We start from the raw sequence: 24756 nt of genomic DNA on the forward strand, positions 1-24756 counted from the left end.
AGGTTTTTCCCTTTTTTTTTTTTTCATCTCTTACGTATGGTACGTGTCTCGTGCAGCACATGGTATGGTATAGGTACTCTCTGCAGTACCTACCACTTCTCCTTTCCTTCTTGGCACCGTCGTCATCATCATCGTCGTGGTCGTGGTTGTTGTTGTTGTTGTTGTTGTCGTTCCACAACAGAAGTATGTCTTTCACGTGCTTCGATCGCCGATCAGTAGCTCTGCATGTAGCTGTGGCTGTAACGTAAAAATCTCGATCTTGGATGCCGCGTGACCACGAAAATTTTTTACGAGTTTTTTTTTTATATTTTAGTAATCGTAATTACACTTACGAACGCGAGATTATGATCCTTAGCTAATTATTATTGGTCGTTTTTCGTATACTTACTCGAATAGTGTGATATTAGACGAAAGGAAAAAAAATGTGTTTCAATAATTTACCCACTGTTTTAGTTCTAGTGTGCGCTATTACCGCGGCACGGATTATTTTAGCCAACGCCAGTATCTACACCATGTTTCAGTATATAACGAAATATTACCGCGATATTTTCCAACTGCACGTCGGCGTAACCCAAGACGAACGATACATTCGTAAAGAGTACGATTTCATTGTGATAGGTGCCGGCTCCGGCGGATCTGTGGTGGCCAATCGTCTCACCGAAGTACCAGAATGGTCCGTACTGCTGCTGGAAGCCGGCCGAGAGGAGATCTTCCTCACCGATATACCCTTACTGGTGAGCTACATCATCGGCACCGATTTCAACTGGGGCTACAAGACCGAACGTAATTCGCAATTTTGCCAAGGAATGAAGGGTAAAAGATGCAATTGGCCTAGGGGTAAAGCAATGGGAGGCACTAGCGTCATCAACTACATGGTCTACACCAGAGGCTTCCAAAGCGACTACGATAACTGGGAAAAGCTCGGCAACTATGGCTGGGGTTTCGACAAAGTGCTGCCCTATTTCCTGAAATCAGAAGATATCGGCGTAGCCGAGCTATTCGACTCGCCTTATCATTCACGCGGAGGGTATCTCAAAGTTCAAAGGTCCAAGTGGAAATCACCCATAGCGCCGGTCTTTTTGGACGCGTGTCGCGAAATGGGTTACAATATCTCCGATCCGGATAGTCCGTACCCGTTGGGATGCTCTTACGTGCTGGCTAATACTGAAAATGGTGCTCGATGCAGCGCCTCGAAAGCTTTCCTCAGACCGATTCGTAATCGTAAGAATCTGCACGTCAGCAAAGAAGCCAGAGTGACCAGACTGCTGATTGATCCGAAAACCAAACGAGCGTACGGTGTGGAATTCGTCAAAGACCGCAAACGTTACTTGGTCAGAGCTCGTAAAGAAGTTATATTATGTGCCGGAGCGTTGAATTCGCCTCAGCTTTTAATGCTGTCCGGTATAGGTCCTCAGGAGCATCTCCGCGAGCTCGACATCCCCGTCATAGAGAACCTGAGAGTTGGATACAATCTGCAAGATCACGTATCGATGGCTGGATTAGCCTTCTTAGTCAACGATAGCGTTACCATAGTCGAAGACAGGTATCGTCATCCTAGATACATCCTGGATTACCTGCTCGAAGGAACCGGCCCTTACACCATTCCCGGAGGAGCCGAAGCCATAATGTTCACGAGGACTAAATATTGCGAAGAAGCCGATCCCAGGTTGCCCGATATGGAGCTAGTATTCGGTCCCGGAGCGCTGACCGGTGATACCGGAGGATCCCTCAAAGAAATGTTATCCATAGACGATGCGCTGTATAAAGAAGTATATAAGCCTTTTTTGGGCAAAGATGCTTGGAGTTTGGTTCCGGTTCTGCTCAGACCTAAAAGCAAAGGATATCTTAAACTCAGATCCAAGAATCCCTTCCATCCGCCGTTATTTTATCCGAATTATTTTCAAGATGAACGAGATCTGTACACGTTGGTCGAAGGAATCAAACAGGTAATTTGAATTTTGATTATTTCCCCCCCCCCCCTTTTTTCTTAAAAGCGAGCTTTATATGTACTTTAATGTCGAAAAATCCGCCGTCAATGCGGAGTAATGCGGGTAAAGTATTTATGACTCTGTTTCATACTGATGTCGTCGTCGTATTCAAGGTGACATATTATTTCTTTCGAAATTCCGTATATTTGAATACTGTTGGCAGATAAATTCGAGTATTTATTTCGACGAAATACGACTGCTTGCAGCGCTTGCAGTTTTGTAATTTGTAACAAACGCGTCGTATTATTAATGGATCGCTGTCCAAACATGACGCCATTAAACTGTACATTTCATTTTCAATTCGAATCAATTCGACAGTTAAGCTAACCTCATGCTAATTAATATGCGATGTTTCATTGCGAATTCTTCTCATTAACCAAAAAAAAAAAACAGTTGATTTGTTTGAGGTGAATGAAAATGCATCCAAGTAGGAATTTTGGAAAAAGTGGAACCCTCCTCCCCCTCCTTTCTAACACATTTTTAGCTATCCCAAGTTGATTTCTACATTTTAGGAATTTTTAAAAAATCAAAAAATACGATTATGAAAATTTCCAAAAATTAAAATTTTTTAATAATTAATTCTGGACTTTCCCAGATTTGGGGATTTTCTAGTTTTGGAAAGTTTCTTCAAAGAAGCCCAATGAAATTTAGCTCCGATGAATTCAAATTGATTGTATTTACATATGAGGGAGCTTCCTCGAGGCGTTTGTCTTCGATATTCGAATGGGACTGTAATTTTGAGAAAAGGCACGGTCTGGAACTCTCGTAAACAAAATTTCAACTGCCCAAATTGATTTTTTGATTGTTGACGAATTTTTAAAATTTCAGAATTGCTCATTTTTAGGAATTTTCGCTTCTTTACTAACAAGGGAACCTCTTGAGGTGTCCGCCTTCGATTTGAATGGGACCGCGATTTTTGGAAAGAGCATGTTCTAAAATTTCCAAATCCAAATTTTCAGCTGCCCAAGTTCATTTTTCGAATTTTGGCGAATTTTTGAAAATTCAAAATTGACTGTTTTTGGCGATTTATGCTTTTTTTTAAAAAAAAGTACGTACTTGACCAATAAAAATGGTCAAAATAAGTCCCAAAACTAATATTAATTCCCCAAATCCAAATTTCACCATTTCCAGCCATTCTGGAGCCTCCAGCGCGATTTTTAAATTTCTCCAGAATTTTGAATTTGCTCCAGAAGGCGTGAACATGCAATTGGACAGCTAAAAATCTGGTTGTGTGTTATACTCAATATGTTTAACGAGTTTATCCACATTTGACTTGCCCAATTGCATATTCACGCCTTCTGGAGCAAATTCAAAATTCTGGAGAAATTTAAAAATCGCGCTGGAGGCTCCAGATCGGTGGGAAATGGCGGAATTTGGTCTCGGGAGGTTAGTTGTGGACAAAATACAGCGATTCGCGCAAATTTCAAAAACTTCCTCGCAAATGGAAAACTTTTGATTTTTTTGGATTTTCTATTTGAAAAAAGCTGGCCAAAAAACCACTCTTGAGGTGTCCGCCCCAAAACCAACTCAAATGTGGATAAACTCGTTAAACCAATCGAGTATAACACACAACTCGATTTTTAGCTGCCCAATTGCATATTCACGCCTTCTGGAGCAAATTCGAAATTCTGGAGAAATTGAAAAATCGCGCTGGAGGCTCCAAATTTGCTGGAAATGGTGAAATTAGGATTTGGGGAATTAATATTAGTTTTGGAACTTATTTTGACCATTTTTATTGGTCAAGTACGTACTTTTTAAAAAAAAAGCATAAATCGCCAAAAACAGTCAATTTTGAATTTTCAAAAATTCGCCAAAATTCGAAAAATGAACTTGGGCAGCTGAAAATTTGGATTTGGAAATTTTAGAACATGCTCTTTCCAAAAATCGCGGTCCCATTCAAATCGGAGGCGGACACCTCAAGAGGTTCCCTTGCAAGAAAAAAAAATTCAAAAAAACGATTATTCAGTAAAAATGACATAAATTGGCCTTGAAACAAATTATATTAAGCCCCCCCCTACCAAATTTTACCTTTTCGATCAACCTGGAAGTCACAGTGCCCAGTTCAATTTTCACTTTCTCCAGAATTTTAAAATGTCGTCAGAGAAATTGGAAATTGTGTTAGAGACTCCAGAATGACTAGAAATCGAAGCATTCGGATTGGGGGGATAGTGAAGGGGTTGGTTTCAGGCAAAATACTGCCATTCGAGCATATTTCAAACATTTTCCTATACAAATTGAACATTTCTGATTTTTTTTGCTTTGAATACCTACCGAAACTTCTGGAGAAATCGAAAATCACGCTGGAGGCTCCAGAACAGCTCGAAATCGTAAAATTCGAGTCTTCGAGCAATTTTCAAAAATTCTACTCCGAACAGAAATTTTTTGATTTTTTTCCTTTATAAATAAGTAGACGAGTACGATGCTGATTAAAAATTGTCATAAAAATCCATCGAAGGTTGTCCAAAAGTTCTTGGACCCCCGAAAGATTTTTTTTCAAAAATACACAATCACTAGAAAAATTTTGGAATTTGGATCAAAGGAGAATTGAATTTTTGAAATTTGAGATTTCAAAGGGCTACTGAGAGAATTAAACAGCGTGCCATTTTCTGAAAAACTGGGAAAAGTCAGAAAATTCAACACTTCTGGAAAAGTCATGGACGTGTGAGAAAATTTTACAATAATTATCGCTTCAAAATTTGATAATTTAAAAAATTGAAACTCAAGTTGAATCTCATAATTAATTTTAAAAACGTTTGCTTCGCTCAGGAATTTGTAAGCAATTACATTTGCTTTTGTTTTGTATATTTTTTTTTTTTTGATGAAAATATTTTCCTTTTTACTTTATTCGTGCTTTTGATGTTTTATGCAGTTTTTATCGAGTATTGCGAAAGTTTACTAAAATTTCATTCGTTTTTACTTTTAGTGATTTCAATAATTCTTTTGGTGTTTTTTTTTAAAAACATTTTTACACTTTTTTGACAATTATTATTTTTTACACAATTTTTAGCAAAATAGAATCAAAGTTCAATGAGGTATCAGCTTTTAAGGATTTGTAATTTTTTACACGTGTTTATTAGGGTTGATTTTATCAACGTTTCGAGCAAGTTTTTTCTAAATTTTTCTAGAATTTCATCATTTTTTGTTGATTTTTAGTGATTTTAATACTACTTAGTATCTGTTTATTCGTGTTTTTAAGTGAGTTTGATGCCTTTTTAGTGCTTTTACATCGTGTTGACATTTTTTCATTCATATACTGCCAAATTATTTTATTTATATTGAGAAAAAGTTTCAACGAAATTTTATGCTATTTTTGCTCAATTTTGTCGAATTTTACTGAAATTTCATTATTTTTTTATTGTTAATGTACCGTGATTTTGATGATTTGCATCGTGAAAAACTGTTGAATTTCATTTTGGCTCTTTAATGACAATTTTTCCAAAACTGAAAAATCCAAAAACTTATCAGAGGCTTTAAAATTACTTACTCTAAAATTGATTAAAGGGATGAAAAGACGAGAGGTGGGTAAACTAAAATTTATCTTTTCACGAAAAATAAAATTTTTCAATTTTTTTCAAAAATAAATAGGCACGTTAACTGCTAGAGAAAATTTTCTTCAAGAATGAAAAAGATCCATAAACATGTAATTGATTTGAGCTTATTGAAGCTGGATTTAATTTTAGCCATTTTTGTGAAAAATTTTCCAGAATGAGAAACTCCAAAAATTCACTGGAGGCATCAGAGCACTTAGAAAGTGCCATCGGTCAATTCGAGAGAACAGAAATATTGTATAAACCAAATTGTTTTTTGTCTAGTTCAGGAATTTTCAATCTGATTGGGGTACCTCATCTCTAGTAAATATAATGCAAATTCATCAAATCGTGTTGATGAGTATTTTTTGACCAACGACCATCAACATTGTTAAAGTATTTTCCGGTAGATAGATGTTCCATAATCGTTCAATGAAAACAATAAAAATAATACACAAAATTAAACCTAATTTCTGATAAAAGAAACGAGAACGACATTGAAAAACGTAAAATTGAGATGACATATCAAAAAAAAAATATCGCAATTACCTACTAATTCCTATACTATTTACTACCTTCCCAACACCCAACATGGTGACTATAAAATTCTCATCAATCACGAATTAATGAAATTTTCAATGCCAGCCGCTTATAAATTTACTACTTACCATTTCGTATAGATGAATTTTTTAAAACTACGATTAATATATTATGTATTTCAATAAATAAACGAACCAGCTGCGAACTCATTTCATACCTAAATTCATCCGAATAAAAGTCATCGAAGGTCGTCTCATTTATGCATTCGTAATTCGCCACCATCGATACAAAATCGTGCTCGTTTAATTAATTACCATACAACTTATTCTTAATTCTTGAAAGATTTTTCACGAGCGTACGTGACTTTTTGGCAAATACCTGTAGAATCTGTACATCTACCTGGCTGTCTACAGTTATCAATACCTTTTCCGCGTATAAAACTATCGCCAATTTTGATACGAACGAGTGGAGCGTGAAAAACCAGTTCCCGAGGTACCTAACTATAAGAACCGGGAAAAGCGAAGCATGTGTATTCGGTTGGTTTCCGCTGCTATTTCGTAGAAATAGGTATTGAAGTATAGGTAGCTATGTACTTTTACGTATGTAGACCTGCCTATAGTACCAATCAATGTTCATCATTATTCAGACTTGATGGTTTATACTGCTGCAATTGTTTCTTTTAATTTCACAAAACGATTATATATGTTAGATGAGGAGATATAGATTAGATACCATGCCCATAATCTGAAAGAAAAAATATGTATAATTTCCATTAAATTTGGAATAATTGTTTTGTGGCTCGTAATTGATTGGATTTATTTTTTGAAAATGAGCTGCATTCTGCATATACATGCAACTCGATTTTGAATTTTTTTCAATGTTTTGAAGCCATCGAAGGTGTCTTTGCATTTATTCCAGAACAATGTGAGGTTGGAGTACGAAAATTACGAAGTTCAAGTTGAAAAACCAGTTTCGACATTACAATAATATTCATTGGAAGTTTGAAAAAAAAACATGATTGACGACTCATTGTTTTCAGCCTCTGGTTATTGTTTTTATGCAATTGATGATTTTTTTCGTACCAAATTTCACAATTTTCCAAATATTATTATAAAAGTTTGAACAAAAATTGTTTAAAATACGTACTTGTATTTGTAAATAATCAACATGTAGGTATAGGTACCTATTATAATTTCGATAAAATGTGCCAGAAAAACAATTTTTTAGCCAAAAATTCAAAAAATTTAGATTTTGATGCTTTTCAATTTTGAAAAAAAATTTTTTCAATGCTTCACATATTTTGTCATTTTTTTTTTTGAATTTTAGGGAACTGGAAAAACAAACTTAAAAATGACCAAAATAGAACTTTTTTGATAATTTTTGCAAAAAATAGGGCTTTTGGACAATTTTGACAAAAATAAGCATTTTTTGACAATTTTACCAAAAAAGAGCACTTTTTGACCATTTTTTCAAAAATGAGCATTTTTTGACATTTTTGACAAGAATTGGACACTGACAATTTTGACAAAAATGAGCATTTTTTGACAATTTTGACAAAAATAAGCATTCTTTGACAATTTTACCAATAAAAAAGAGCATTTTTGTACAATTGTATCAATAATGAGCATTTTTTTTACATTTTTGACAGAAATGGACACTGACAATTTTGAAAAAAATAAGCATAATTATTATATTGACAATTTTACCAGAAAAGAGCACTTTTTGAAAATTTTACCAGAAAAGAGCATTTTTTGACTTTTTTGACAGAAATAAACACTTTGACAATTTTGACAAAAAAAAGCATTTTTTGTCAATTTTGGCAAAAATAAGTATTCTTTAAAAATCTTACCAAAAAAGAGGATTTTTGTACAATTTTATCAATAATGAGCATTTTTTGACATTTTTGACTGAAATGGACACTGACAATTTTGACAAAAATAAGCATTTTTTGACAATTTTGACAAAAATAAGCATTCTTTGAAAATTTTACTAAAAAAGAGGATTTTTGTACAATTTTATCAATAATGGGCATTTTTTGACATTTTTGACTGAAACGCACACTATGACAATTTTGACAAAAATGAGCATTTTTTGACAATGTTGACAAAAATAAGCTTTATTTTTTGACAATCTTGACAAAAATGAGCATTTCTTGACAATCTTGACAAAAATAAGCATTCTTTGAAAATTTTACCAAAAAAGAGGATTTTTGTACAATTTTATCAATAATAAGCATTTTTTGACAATTTCGACAAAAATGAGCATTTTGTGACAATTTTGACAAAAATGAGCATTTTTTGACAATTGTGACAAAAATAAACATTTCTTGACAATTTTACCAAAAAAGAGCATTTTTGGACAATTTTCACAAAAATGAGCATTTTTTGACAATTTTTACAAAAATGAGCATTTTTTGACAATTTTGACAAAAATGAGCATTTTGTGACAATCTTGACAAAAATATGAACAATTTTGACAAAAATGAGCATTTTTTGACAATTGTGACAAAAATAAACATTTCTTGACAATTTTACCAAAAAAGAGCATTTTTGGACAATTTTATCAAACATGAGCTTTTTTTCGACATTTTTGACAGAAATGAACATTTTTTCACGATTTTGTCAAAAATATGCATTCTATGACAATTTTACCTAATGACAGCATTTCTGACAATTTTATCAAATTTTGACAATTGTGACAAAAATAAAAATTTCTTGACAATTTCACCAAAAAAGAGCATTTTTGGACAATTTTATCAAACATGAGCTTTTTTCGACATTTTTGACAGAAATGAACATTTTTTCACAATTTTGACAGAAATGAACATTTTTTCACGATTTTGACAAGAATATGCATTCTTTGACAATTTTACCTAAAGACAGCATTTTTGACAATTTTCACAAAAATGAGCATTTTTTGACAATCTTGACAAAAATGAGCTTTTTCTTGACAATCTTGACAAAAATATGCACGTTTTGACAATTTTGACAAAAATGAGCATTTTTTGACAATTGTAACAAAAATAAACATTTCTTGACAATTTTACCAAAAAAGAGCATTTTTGAACAATTTTATCAAACATGAGCTTTTTTCGACATTTTTGACAGAAATGAGCATTTTTTCACGATTTTGACAAGAATATGCATTCTTTGACAATTTTACCTAAAGACAGTTTTTTTGACAATTTTATCAAAAATGAACATTTTTTGGCATTTTTGACAAAAATTGATCGTTTTTTGACAACTTTGACATTTTTGACAAAAATAAACATTTTTCAACAACTTTACCAAGAATGAGCATTTTTGACAATTTCATCAAAAATGAGCATTTTTTGACATTTTTGACAATTTTTACAAACATATGTATATCTACCTTTTTTTGACAATTTTGACAAAAATTGACACTTTTTGACTCTTTTGACATAAATGAGCATTTTTTTGTGAATTTTACAAAAAAGGAAAATTTTTTTGACTACATATTTCATCAAAAATGAGCAGTTTATGACATTTTTGACACAATGGGGCGTTTTTTGACAACTGTGCCGAAAATGGGCACATCTTTACTATATTTCCAGAAATTGGCGAATAATCTGCTATAATGTTAGGTAACTTGCCATCGCACGACATGACAGGTCAATTTTGCTCAACCAAAATATAAACTAGGCACAGCTACGTTCATTTATGTACTCGTACTTGGTAAAATTTGTGTCGTGTCTTTGCGACGTGTTCAGCTCACTAGAATTAATTTTCTTCGGTTTTCGAGCATAGAAAATAACCCACTTTGACACATTTGCTATCCTGTTTCCTGATGATGAATTTTTAAAAATACCTCGGTACCGTCTTGTTGGCTTAACTTCAGATTCATGCTTACCAGTGCAGTACCTACCAAAAAAAAAAAAAAATGTTGATTACACGCGAGAAGAAAATTACGATGAAATTACTCTTTACTTTTGCTCCAACTAATTACCTGGGTATATTTTCTGAACGACAGATGCCATTATATTACTTTCGTTCATCGTATCTTGTCAGTACCTACACAAACAACAAGGTTAATACAGCAATTATTTGTAACATATTTAATTGGTCGTTTTACGATCATCCAGGCTGCGGAGGGTATCTCCATGCCTAGCGTAATCTAATATTACTGTTGTTGTGACGTTACATAATGATACGAATACCAACTAGGCTTTTGATACTAAAGTGCGAGTGCGCCCTATTCCTATTAGGTACTTATTTATATTACGAAATACATGTTCGGTGAAATTTTATTGCGAAATTTTCTTCTTCCGTACGAAAATTTTGAAATACGAACTCAGCTTCTGTACGTCGAGCTAGTGGGAGGAGGCAGGGAAGCTGTTTCCTTTATTGTATTCCGCATCACGTGAAATCGATTTTTAAAAAATTTCCTGTTTAAATTTACCTACCGCTGAATGACTCGTTGATAATCTAAATGTAATAGGCACCGTATAGTTGAGTTAGAAATAATGAAAATCAATTTGCCACCGCAGCCGATGAAACAAAGACACTCGGCATGAGATAATTATCACATAATCTAATATGACGTATCCGCTTCATCTATACCTAGCTATGTATTAATTAACACGGTTATACGAAATTTCATACAGACGAGTAGCAATGAACTTCAACGTTTTAAGTATGTACCTAATACCTATCTATAGACGATTATGACGATCGAATGCTGGATTATTAGACCTAGGCATATAACGCGTTCCGAATACCAAACACCTGTTTTTTGAATCTATTTACTTTCGTTTGGCTTTGACCGCGGCAAATGATAGATTATAGCATAATATTAATGAAACTGAAAGTGCCACCAAAGTTACACTTATTCGTAAGTAGGTAGGTACAGGTAGCTGGGTACTTTGTTCGAGGTTGTAATTCGTATCAGAAGGTCGTACCTACAAATGCTATGATGAACTGAATCTAAATTGTCGTTTGAAAATATCAAAATTAATATCTACGCATAAACTGGTTTCTCATTGTATCTAATTCTCTTGAATTTTATCGTTATCGGTACCTCATGCTAATAAGTTGTATTCAAGTTCAAATGATATATAATCCTGGGCACCTTGAAATACTGAAAAATATATCAATATTAATTAGAATTAAGATTTCAAAATTAATTAAGTACAGTTCTGATTCGCGCAAATATTTTTTTATAACGAACAATCTACGTAATGAAATTTGAAAAATTAAAGACGTCAAAAAACGTCAATTTATGGCAAAATGGCCAAGAAGCGTTCATTTTTGTAACAATTATTAAAAAGTGTCCATTTTTAGTAGTCGAAAAAATGCCCATTTTTGATAAAATTATAATTTTTGGTAAAATTGTGAAAAGTGCTAAAATTGTCAAAAAGGGTAAATTTTTAGCAAAATTGCCCAGAAATGCTTATTTTTGATGAAATTGTCAAAAAGTGTCTAGATTTTTGTCAGAATAATTGTCAAAAATGTGTCTGTTTTACACACAATTATGAAAAAGCTTCAAATTTTTTTCAGCATTGTCAAGAAGTGTCCATTTTTGGTAAAATTGTCAAAATGTGCCCGTTTTTAGAAAAATTGTCAAAAACTGCATAAATATTTATCAAAATTGTCGAAAAGTGTTAATTCTGGCCAAAAATGTCATAAAGTTCTCATTTTTGTCAAAATTGTTAAAAAGTGCCAATTTTTGGTGAAATTGTCAAAACAAAAAGTGCTAAAATTGTCAAAAAGGGTAAGTAAATTTTTAGTAAAATTGCCCGAAAATGCTTATTTTTGATAAAATTGTCTAAAGTGTCCATTTTTGTCAGAATTGTCAAAATGTGTCTGTTTTTCACACAAGTATGAAAAAGCTTCAATTTTTTTCAGCATTGTCAAGAAGTGTCCATTTATGGTACAATTGTCAAAAACTGCATAAGTATGATTGTCAAAATTGTCGAAAAGTGTTAATTCCTGCCAAAAATGTCATGAAGTTCTCATTTTTGGAAAAATAGTCAAAAAGTGCTGATCTTTGTCAAAATTGTCAAAAAGTGCCTATTTTTGATAAAACTGTCAAAAGTGTCAATTTTTGTAAAAATTGTAAAAAAATATTCATTTTTGATAACATTGACAAAAAACGTTGTCAAAATTGTCGAAAAGTGTCAATTCTGGTCAAAAATGTCATGAAGTTCTTATTTTTAGTAAAAAGTCCATATTTTTGTCAAATATTGTCAAAAAGTGTCAATTCTGGCCAAAAATATTGTCATTAATTGTTCATTTTTGATAAAATTGTCAAAAAACATTGTCAAAATTGTAGAAGTGTCAATTCTGGTCAAAAGTGTCATGAAGTTCTCATCTTTTGAAATATTGTCAAAAGGTGCTCATTATTGATAAAATTGTCAAAAAGAGTCCATTTTTAGTAAGATTGTCAAAAAAATGCTCATTTTTGATAAAATTGTAAAAACTGCATATTTTTGTCAAAATTGTCGAAAAGTGTCAATTCAGATAAAAATTGTCAAAAGGTGCTCATTATTGATGAAATTGTCTAAAAGCGTCAATGTTCAGTAAAATTTTCACAAAAATATCCACTTTTTGTAAAAATTGTCAAAAAGCGTCTGTTTTTGCACAGTTATGAAAAAGTGTCTGTTTTTTTCAAAATTGCAAAGGAAGTGCCCATTTTTGATAACGTTGTCAAAAAGTGGTTATTTTTGTCAAAATTGTCAAAAAGTGTCCATTTTTAGTAAAACTGTAAAACAATCCTGTTTTTGCCATCATTGCACAAAAAATCCTGTTTCCCCCAAAATTGTCAAAAAATTCTCATTTTTTTGTCAAAATTGTTAGAGAATGTCAATTTTTGGCGATTTGATGAAAAGTTGTAATGTGTTTTCGTCAAAAGTCTCAGGAAGTAGTTCTTTGATAAAAAAAGCCAAATGATCGTAATTTTTGGAAAAATTGCCAAGAAATTGGTCTTTTTTTACCAAAACGTTCAAAAAGCATTTTATTTCTGCTGTGTCTGCTCAAGAAGTCCTCTTTTTGTGTCAATTTTTGCCAAACTGAAGTTCTTTTTGTTACAACATTGTTGCAAAGCTTCTTTTGCCTTTTTTATCTCCTTCCCCGATTCTTTCATTTTTTTCGGTTTTCATCTTCACCAAAATAGCCCTGTCTAACATTAAGTTATTCAACTACAAATTTTCATTGATTTTTTTTTTGACACTTTGGGGCATTAATTGGAGGATTCTTGTAAATATTTTCCAAGTGGGTGCTTGCTGTAATCAAGCACGAGGACACGATGAAACGATGATGCATCCAACACATGGTATTTGTTTCAGTGATGCTGATGATGAATGTATTTAGATAATTAATTTTGTACCAAGGTAATTTTTTCTCCGAATAGTTTTGTTTTCTGTTCTCGATATTGTCATTAAATGGCCCTATCTATATCTATACCACATTGTACATTCCTACTAATTTGGGAACAAGATTTTATTCAGATGTAATAGAAAGAAATCACGCCTAATTGTGTAGGTACAGTGCAATTAAATCGTGAAATAATGGCTGTAGATTTATAGATAAACCAAAAACTAATTCCTTCGCGTGAGAGTATGCGGTTATTACAGTGTAACTTGTAGACTACGTACTACATAAGCAACAAATACATTCGCAGTTCTCTTTTTGATGGCCATGCACAATCACAACACAACAACAAAAAATAGGCAATCGTCTACGCGCTAATAATACTTTTACCCCATCAAAACAATATTATACAGGTTTAAGTGTAAGGAAAGGCCATTAAAATACCCACAGATGTATTTAATTGGCTGCATAATGCCAAAACATAACATAACATACCTACAGACCTACAGGAGCAAATATGAAATACCTACACTACTACGATGAGCATCATTTTGAGAAATGACAAAACAAAAACCTATTTGCACCTAGGTACCCATTCCAAATAATTCATCACACACTAATTCCTGCACGAATGTCTAAACACCAGCCTACCATTTTAAGAAGATGAATTAATCAAACCAGCAATCTGCATCAAGCTGTCGAGTGTGGCTTCTGCTTTTTCACGAGAAATTATATAGATCTGGTAATTAAAAATTCCGGTTAGATTTGATACAGCCTTTGGCTATAAAAATCATCGCATTCGCAGCCTCGCAGGTGTTTCAAATAACCAGCAAATTAATACTCTATGTATAGTGATATTTGATTAAATTTGATGCATCTTCTTCGCTGGGTCCATCCAGTTGAAATTAATATTTATGTTGCAGTTGCATTTTCTCGTCGAATTATTATTCTTTCTAGCGTGTCCTTGACATGCGGTCTAATAAACGTAGCTACGAGTACAAATATTTCTATTTTACGAGTACCTACTTAACGTGCCTAGGTACGAGTATGACCATTGCCCGTGTAATAAGCCTACGTGCTTCGCCTTTTTCTTTCATTCGATGTGATGATTTGCAGCGAACGTGTCATAAATTCGGATTCTTCGAGGTTTTTCACTGTACCTATAATACAGCCCTATTATCCGCATTATGTAACAGTAAATTGTTTTGTTTCAAAGTTGCAAATGCAAAAATGTCGCTATCAAAATAATGTTACATTACCTTCAATGCTTGGCTGAGTTCATTCACGTAATAATACGAGTATTATAAGGCACTTATATATACGTACTCGCGAACGGATATATACGTAGGTATATTTTTTTTCAATGTCTTATCTTCACATTGCAGGAAGTAAATCGCTACTTAGGTATGAGCTGAATGAATTGGGCTATGACTCATCAAAACAAACTTTTGACAAAATTCAAGTATAGGTACCTACCTATCTACTGCCTATTTCAAATCATTCCTTTTCTAAATTTTATTGAAATGCATCATTTTTTGATCATTTTCTCTCAGAGTTTCAATTTTTGTTTGGTTATTTAAATTTTTTTGTGTTCTTGTATGATTTTACTCGGTAACAATTTCTGAAAGCCTGGGTTAAAAATAATTTTTAGATTCGTTTAAACAGAAATTCTGTAAAAAAAAAAAAAAAAAAAAAAAAACTCTGAAAATTCACCATCATGACACTTTTCTTGAAATTTTTCTACTCACTTTTTGAAATTTGCCATCATCATCATCATCATTGAACCTTGACCCGGTGAGCTGTTCAGCCCATCTGGGAAAATGTAGAAGAGTTGCTCGCCGATGTATCATCAAGTCTTTTCTTTGGTCTTCCTCTGCTCCTCCTGCCAGTTGGAGTGTATTCTTTGACTTTTCGAGGGGACCGTTCATCAGGCATTCTGTCAACATGTTTTCGCCATTTCTTTCTGTAATCTTTCACTCGTCTAATGATTGGCTCTGCTCTTAACTCCTTCAGGATGTCTTCGTTCCTTCACTTTCCTCCTCTTTGCCTTCCTCTGGAGCATATACACCAATAACTGAAATGTCTTAATTCCCAAATTTCAGATTTATCTCAATTTGTCTCTTGCTCCATATTCTATATGCCTGGATGTTGTTTTTGAGTCTATTCGGGGTATAAATCATAATCCCTGCTCTGGCACGTTCGATTTTTCCTACTCCAGCATATGCTCTGGTGAATTCTCCTCATTCATCAGTGCCATTGCCCTTTTTCTTAGTTTCTGTGATAACAGCTATGTCGATGTTTCTCTGCATCAAGATGTATTCCATTTATTCCTAGGACATTCAACGTAGCAATCTTCAGCCTGTTTTGTTTCTTCCATAGTGTGGGCTTTTTTGCCTGCTGCCCAACAGGGTTCCCTGATTTTCCAGTCGCAGAGATGGCGCGATTCCGATTTTTTTAAGGAGTCGTGAGAATCCCATGAATCCGATTCCGGAATCGGATTCCATTTTCAATTCACCTGACAGATGAATCGAAAAATGTGAAATCTGACTCTTTTCAAGCAGGAATCGCAAATGTAATATGATTCGCGATTCCGGTAATTTGATTCTCGCGACTCCGATATTTCGATTCTCGCGACTCCGATATTTTGATTCTCGCGACTCCGATATTTCGATTCTCACGACTCCTCATTACGATTCTCTAGACTCTCACAATGAACGAAATCACCCAAATTCAATTGAAAAGCACAAATACAAAAAAGTGTAATTTTCATAAATATTCTTTTATCTAATTTTTGCCGGTTGGCGCTGAAAAGTGGTTGTGAAAGTGAATCTGAATGATGAATTTAGAATTTATCATTGTTTTACTAATAACATGGTGAGTTGAAAATTTTACATAAATGATTTTAGTTTAGTTGCCTTGTTCAAACTTGTTTTACTACTTTGCACTTTCTATATATTCCACAGGAGAACAAAAATTCTTCTTCAGCATCATCCTCAGGAAAGGAAAAACCTCGGAAAAGCAACAGCAAAGAAAAAAGAAACACCCTTCCAAAATTCTTCATAAAATGTAAGCTTCTGTAAAATTGCATTAATCACTTCTGATAGTAGGTACAGTACCTACTATCAGAAGTGATTAATGCAATTTTACAGAAGCTTACATTTTATGAAGAATTTTGGAAGGGTGTTTCTTTTTTCTTTGCTGTTGCTTTTCCGAGGTTTTTCCTTTCCTGAGGATGATGCTGAAGTAGAATTTTTGTTCTCCTGTGGAATATATAGAAAGCAGCGTTGTTGCGATTCGAGTCGCGTAAAGAATCGCTAATAGAACCGCGGAGCCGCGGTTCCGATCCGCGGCTCTTTCGCGATTCTCTCATTACAAGAATCGCAAAACACAATTTTGCAGTTCTCTGCATTTGCGGCTCCCAAATTTTCAAGATTACGCCAAATAAATGTGAAATTTTACAGTTGACTTCTTCAATTTTTCCCCTAATAGTCCGGCATATGACAATAGGAGTAATTGCACCCCCCGCCGATCCTCTGGGACAACTTTTTTCTTAAAGGGGACATCCCAAGGAACATTTTAAAGCAAACTTGCAAAAAAAAAAGTTGGTCTGACTTACAAAACGAAGGCCATTTTGATTGACAGGTCAGCCGAAATCGCAGATTGTGCGTTTTAACATAGGACTTGCACGAAATTTTTCAAACCATACAAAGAAAGATCGAAAGATCATGCAAAAATTGACCACCTGTCAAAATTCTAAAGTGGGTTTTTCGATTTTTGGTGAATGTTTGAACATCCAAATTAGGCCAAAAATGAGGGAAAAAATCAAAATTTTACCAAATTGACCGAGAAAGCTGAAATTTGGCCTTACTTACAAAATGGCGGCCATTTTGATTGACAGGTCAGCCGAAATCGCAGATTTTGCGTTTCAACATAGGACTTGCACGAACTTTTTCAAACATTATAAAAGTAGATCGAAAGATCATGCAAAAATTTATCACCTGTAAAAATTTCAAGCGCTAAAGTGCGTTTTTTGATTTTTGGTGAATTTTTGAAAATCGAATTCAGGCCAAAAATGAGGAAAAAAATCAAAATTTTACCAAATTGACCAAGAAAGCTGAAATTTGGGATATACCCTATTTTCGACATGCCAAATCGATTGGAAACGGTTTCAACACGTTTCGAGCAGTTCTGGAGCCTCCAGCACATTTTTGAAACTCGAAATTCCCACAAAATTCCATCAAATTGGAGTTGTACAGCTGGAATTTATTCTAAAAAGTAACTTCAATACGCTTCGAAATACTGCAGGTGAATTTCAAGTCGTTTTGGAGCCTCCAGCGACTTTTTGAAAATTCCTGAAGCCTCCAGCAGATTTTTGAAACTTTAAATTTTCACTAAATTTCATCAATTGGAAATGGAGAAAGCTGAAATCTACTCTACACTCCAATTTTAACAACCTCTGAAGACGACTTCAGGTGTGTTCAAGTAATTTTAGGGCCTCCAGCGACTTTTTTTGAAAATTACTGGAGCCTCCAGCAGATTTTTGAAACATTAAATTTTCACAAAATTTCATCAATTGGAAATGGAGAAAGCTGAAATCTACTCTACACTCCAATTTTAACAACCTCTGAAGACGACTTCAGGTGTGTTCAAGTAATTTTAGGGCCTCCAGCGACTTTTTTTGAAAATTACTGGAGCCTCCAGCAGATTTTTGAAACATTAAATTTTCACAAAATTTCATGAAATGGAGATGGAAAGCTGAAATTTACTCTACACTCCAATTTTAACACCCTCTGAAAACGACTTCAGGTGGGTTCAAGTCATTTTAGGGCCTCGAGCGACTTTTATGAAAATTACTCGAGCCTCCAGTAGATTTTTGAAACTTGAAATGTCTCCAACATTAATTTATCAAATGGAGTTGGCAAGCTGAAATTTACTTCGCAGACTACATGGTGGTTTCAAATGGTTTTGAAGCTTCCAGCTACTTTTAGGAAATTTCACTTTTCCAAAAAAACGTCATACAACCTTTCAAAAAGTTGCAGAAGGCTCCAAAACGACTTGAAATTCACCATCAGTCAACTTCGTAGCGTATTAAAATCAGTTTGCAGAATGAATTTCGACTGCCCATCTTGGTTTGATGAAATTTTGGGGAAATTTCAAGTTTAAAAAATCTACTGGAGGCTCCAATAATTTTCAAAAAATGCGTTGGAGGCTCTAAAATGACTTGAAATTTACCTGCAGTACTTCGTAGCGTATTGAAATTAGTTTTTAGAATAAATTTTAGCTTTTCAACTCCAATTTGATGGAATTTTGTGAGAATTTCGAGTTTAAAAAATCGGCTGGAGGCTCCAGAATTGCTCAAAACGGGTTGAAACCGTTTCCAAAATTCCAATCGATTTGTTTTTTTTGGGGGGGAGGGGGGGATTCTTCAACAAATAATGTGAATGAAAAAAGCATCATTTTTTCGAATATGTGTGAAACTGCTGAATTGAAAAATCAGTGCCTCACTTACATTTACAGATATTATTTGTAATATTCCTGAATTCATTGAAAAACAAAATACAGCTACAGAACAACAGAATGTATTTTCATTTTTCAATTTATTTTATTTCTTGCTTTTTAATTAGGTACCAGTACAGACGAGCCTTTATATTTATTTACTAATGTTTGTTAGAATGTTCATTTTCATTTCATCTTCAATGCTTCATTTTTATGAAATTTAAGGAGTTGTGATGGGAATCTGGCTGGAGTCGTGAGAGGAATCTGGTTGGAGTCGTGAGAGGATCCTAAGATGAGTCGTGAGTGGAATCTGAATCGGAGTCGCGAAAGGAATCGGAATCGAAAATTACGATTCGGATTCGGATTCCTATATCTGGCGAATCTGATAAGCGGAATCGGGACTCAAAATTTTGTGGAATCACACCATTTGGAATCCGATTCTCAAGCTCCTGGAATCGCGCCAACTCTGTCCAGTCGGTTTCTTCTTATTTTTCAATGGCTTGGTATGCTTGGTATAAAAACCTTGTAAGTCCAGGTTTTTTCAAAAATTATTTTTTTGAAGTTTCTGTCAAACCCCCTAATTTCGGACACTTTTTTCACGTTTTTCGAAAAAAGCTTTAAAACGAGCGATTCAACTTGGTGTTTGTCTTTACATTCTCATAGAATGTCATCGTGTGAATCGTTTTTGAGCATCAATTTATAAATTTTACGTGATTTTGTTTATTTAATTTGAATCCAAAAAGTGTCCGAAATTAGATCCAAAGTACCCTAATTTCGGACACTTTTTCTTTAACGTGGGAACTCAAAAATTTTAGTTGAAAAAGAAATGATTTACCTCTGAAAAACAACTCCAATCAAAATCAGCTCGAATCATGATGTGAAATGTAGAAAAAAACGATTTTTCAAGAAAATGTTCAGCACTTTCATTATACACTTTCTTATTAGAAAAATAAGTTGGTAACATTGAACAATTTCTTATCAAACTCCTTGTTTGATGATTTTACGACTCCGACTTTTACTTTTCAGTATGGGTTTTAGGAAAATGAGTGAAATAATAGTACAATTCTTCATCAAAACTGAAAACACTTGAAAAAAATACCTCTGAACTCGAAAAATACACATCTGCAAGTGCATCAGTGTTACCCTTCCAAACTTGGTAAAGCGTTAACCAAAGTGTCCGAAATAATGATCCGTTTCGCGACTTTTTCAGTTTTTAGGATTTAAATAATAGAAACAAAACGTGAAATTTGATAAATGAATTTTATTTTTAATTACCAGTGACTTCTTGATATTTTAGAGCGATTTTCATGGTTATGAAAGCATTTGGATAGACTCTGTGAATAACTTTTTCTCCACACTTTATATGAAGCGCTTTGTAAAGTCCATTTTAATGGATAAATAAATAGAGTAAAATGAAAATTCTTACATCAGGGAGATTGTCCGTGATCTAAACTAATAGAAGAAGTGTTCACTTTTACTTGTACCCTTGGTTCTTATCAATAAAAGAGCAAAAACACCAAGTGTCCGAAGTTATGTACCCTGTCCGAAATTAGGGGGTTTGACAGTTCTTTAGTAAAAGAAAAGGAGGAATCCAAATTTAAAAACCTCGGTGAGTCTAAAACGCATCCTAGCGCTTTAATCGGCAAAAATCTAACATTAAAAAACACATAAGTTGGACATACGAGGTAAGCACAAGAATTTCATCAATTGTAAATTTGAAAACCTCGTAACTCCTTGTTAAAAACCACGTAAGTCGTACATAAGTATGATGAAAATCTCGTATGTCGTCTCTAGAAACCTCGTATGTCCTTTCAAAGCGCTTTAATCAACTAATTAAATTTGATCAACCTATAAAATATCATCAGGCCATTCCATTAAGACCTCTATAATATAATAATGCACTCTAAAACTGCAATCAACAAGATATGAATGTTTTAAACGTTTTTTTGTTCTCCTGAAAAATTTGGGATTTCAACCCTACCTTTTCTCTGTTGCCTGCAAAATCAACTACAGCGCTGCAAAGAGCACCCAGCGGGATAAATTGGCGTTACACAGGATATTTTGCCAAGATGGCTGCCAGTTGGTTGTCTTATACTCAGGTCCAGTGTCTATACTCCGAATTCTCGCGTTTGTACAGGATTTGTGTCTAGCACTAGCAGTATTTATGACTCTTGAGTATTGGGGTTGTAAGCTTCGCTGCTCTTCCCTGTTGCTGCTTCAGGGATATTTTCCAATTGTTTTCTCCTCTCCCCTACTTCCTGAGACAGCTTGATGTTGTAGCCATTGACTTTTTAGATATGGACTGCTAGCGGTACATAAGCCAATGGTCTTGAACATAGTTCATCAGTTAGTTGAGGTTTGGCTTCTGCTCATGCCAGAATCTGAAAAATGACGTCGTACCAGGTGATGATGTTATACCTCCCACCCATCCATGTAACCGTACCTGGGTGGTATAACATCACAACAGAGCTGGAGCATGTGTAGATCGGAACCCTCGACTTACTATGTTCAAGACAATAGCCCTATGTTAAGCTTATGGGCCGCTAGCAGTCCATATCTAAAAAGTCAATGTGTTGTGGTAGCCCATTCAGGTTGCAGCTTTGACGCTGGACACACGCCAAGGTGTTAGGTTTGGTCTTAGCCTCATCCTCAGCTTCCAGCCTGCCAAAAATGAGTTACCGGCCTCTGCGATGTTGATGCTCCAAACCTCTCTTAAGGTTGGTCTTCTCTACTCCTGGGACTGGCAGTTGTAGCATAGATTGTACTTACCTCAAGTTGGCCCAAGAGGCCTGAAATTTCAGATTTGCCAAAAGTTCTAAATCGAACTTTCTGGACTCTGGATCCAGTTAATTTGTAGGATGGGTTGGGAGCATAAAAAGTGAAATTTCAAAATATGGGAATCAGTTGCAATGGTGTTCAATAGTTTTGAAGTTTCCAATCAATTAATTATTAAATTTGAACGAATTTCGATGCTAAATAAGATCTAATAAAAAATGCAAATTCAGTCGACGTCTTATAATGAATTTTTGAAAATATTAAACACTTTCGACATTATTTCTGTTCGCAGGCGATTCAACTCAGTAAAACGGACAACTTCCAGAGATACGCCAGTACCCTGCTATCGACTCCAATCGCAGGCTGTCGTCATCTACCTTTCAACACCGATTCGTACTGGATGTGCGCCTCTCGACACATTACCACAAATTTACACCATCAAGTTGGCACTTGTAAAATGGGTCCCGATGGAGATCCCGAATCGGTCGTCGATCCTGAACTACGCGTCAGAGGAATAACCGGTTTAAGAGTAGCGGACGCTTCGATCATGCCGGTCATTCCTGCCGGACATACAAACGCCGTTGTGTTCATGATAGGGGAAAAAGCTGCCGATATGATCAAGGCCACTTGGTTAGGCAAATCAGGAGCGGACTCTGAACTAGATGTTGCGCATCCTCCTATCGGTGATTCTTATTCCAGCAATGAAATACCAACTTACAGGAGTTATAGGCAGATGGCAGATTTCGGTTGGATGTTTAATTGAAATTTACCAAGGTAGGGGTTCTTTTTCGAAGCAGGGGGTATATTCTCATCCTGCAAAACGTTATGTGGGGAGCTTTGTTATTTTTTAAATTACCTGTTCGCTTAGGGAACTGGAACTCGAGAGTGTAAATTTTTCAACGTATTTTTGTGCTTGGAAATCACTCGTATAGACCTTCCTGTAAATTTTACATACCTAATGCCTACGAAAGCGAAGCTTTCAGACTGATTGATTTTTTTACTTACATATAGATAGGTATTTTGTTATTTTTTACTGCCTCTAAAATGCTATGGGGTAAGTTCCTGTGTCGCAGAATACAAAAAAAATCAAATTTTTATATTGAATTTATTTTTATACGATATCTTTAAAATCAGTAGTTTTTGATAAGTACCTACCTAATTTGATAAACGATGTAGAAAAATTTCACGGAAGCGCAGTTTTGGTTGTGGTTTTTTGTGAAGCATATTGTTGGACACTGTGTCTAAATCAGGCTTAAGCTAGATACGAGTACTAAAATATGCTTACTGATTGAATTGCCCACAAATTGTAGCAGGCATATCAATCGCTATTCTGTTCTGTTCTGTCGGGACTAATTTGTTGAGGCGCGAGACGCGTGCTCCATGCTCCATCTTTCATATTTTCGCTGTTCCGGTCTACCGAGCACGATAATTTTGACACGGAGTACGCGTTTGCTTTCGATTAATTTTAAATCTATGTTAATGATCTCTACGTATAAGTTTTAGTTATATCTATATAGGTACTTGTACATAGTATGTAAGAGAATTATAAGTAGGTGTAAGAATTACGAAAAGAAAAAATATCTAAGTTATTGTAATCTGTATAAAAATTCAGATTCCTGCGCAATGACTGCGTTGAGAGGTGATAATAATCTCAAGTACCTAAAGAGTTGCCATATGTGCTCAATTTTGAGCTAAATTATGATAAGAAATTTTGCACCGACGAGACTTCATTACACGATAAATTAATAATATTGCGTAGATTTATGACGTATGTTTAATGAATTTAACCTATTAGGTGGCTTCTGAACCTACCCATGGATATGTTGAATAGGTACCTTACAAAGTGTTGATGCTAAAGGAATGTCTTATTGAGATATTTTTTTTATTGGCAAAAAAAATTGTTGATCCAGACAATGCTAAATTGAAAGAGCATACAGAAATACCAAAACATTGGGTGCTAAAAAAAATGTTTCAGTCATTTTTGGCGAATTTTTAAAAATCAAAATCACACCAAATTAACTTAGGAAACTGAAATTTAGCCATTTTCAACACTCCAAATTAATTTGAAGCTGTTTTAAACTGTTTATGAGCTGTTCTGGAGCCTCCAGCATTGAAAAAAATCACAATTCTAAATTTTCAGTCCAATATTGTAAGAACGTGGAAATTTTTACGAATAAATTGTGGCCTTGAAACTATTCACACAAATCTTGACATTTTATAAATTATCTTGAGAATTGGCAACATTGCTGGAAAATTGATTGAAACGAGCTGTACCTACATAATACTCGAACTACCGACCTAACTCGTATATTAATTTCTGCCAGTGTTAGACAATTCTGGAAGAATGCCTAGCTAAATTCCAAGTGATGGTAGGCCCACCTATAACGAGTTTTGAAAACGCGAATCGACAATTTTACTACGGAATTTTATATGTACCTACATTTTGTTTTGTTGCCAACTAATTCTAGGAAACGTATCTGGAATGAATTTTATATGTATGAGAAAATTATACAAACTATTCATGGAAAGATTTTCGTAGAAACATAGACATACCCATTTTTTGCCATCACAGAGGTATCAACAGTATTACAAAAGATGTAAAAAAAAAAAATGAAAATTTAATGTGAAAAAAATATTTAACCATGATCCACGAGTATCAGATATAGGTATAGGTGAATAAGACGTGCAGTAAAGACAGAAAAATGGTAGGCTAATATTATTAATGCGTGAATTTTTCGTTTTACAAATAGGCTTAATTTTATAAGATAACAATAATTATTCTAGTCATGTTGTTGATATTAATTTAAATAAATATTAATTATCGACGATTAAAACGTGTTTATTTGATTACTTTACCTAACTAGATATATGTACTGGTAATAGATTATGCATAATTTTGTTTACACAAAAGTGCATACTTATATGAATAAGTAGCTGAGAAAACCAGTTCCAGTTCTGATTGAATTATTATAGGTACCAGGTATCTGTTTTGGTTCAACTTGGTTCACTATAAATTTATAGAGAGCCATCAACGAATTCCGGATAAAATTCATATGACGTATTATTTGAACTTTGGAGCATGGTACTGGAAAACATGGCAAA

General features: G+C 34.2%; 1 protein-coding gene across 1 annotated transcript; it reads left to right on the plus strand.

Moving 5' to 3' along the window:
• Positions 1–24488, plus strand: LOC135842564 (glucose dehydrogenase [FAD, quinone]-like). Its single transcript, XM_065360084.1, has 2 exons — positions 1–1946; positions 21947–24488. The coding sequence occupies exons 1-2, from the start codon at positions 423–425 to the stop codon at positions 22415–22417; spliced, it is 1995 nt and encodes a 664-aa protein (XP_065216156.1). The 5' UTR covers positions 1–422; the 3' UTR covers positions 22418–24488.
• The last annotated feature ends 268 nt before the right edge of the window (positions 24489–24756 follow it).

Source organism: Planococcus citri, chromosome 4 (assembly GCF_950023065.1).
Source record: "Planococcus citri chromosome 4, ihPlaCitr1.1, whole genome shotgun sequence".
In the NCBI taxonomy this organism is placed as follows: Eukaryota; Metazoa; Arthropoda; class Insecta; order Hemiptera; family Pseudococcidae; genus Planococcus; species Planococcus citri.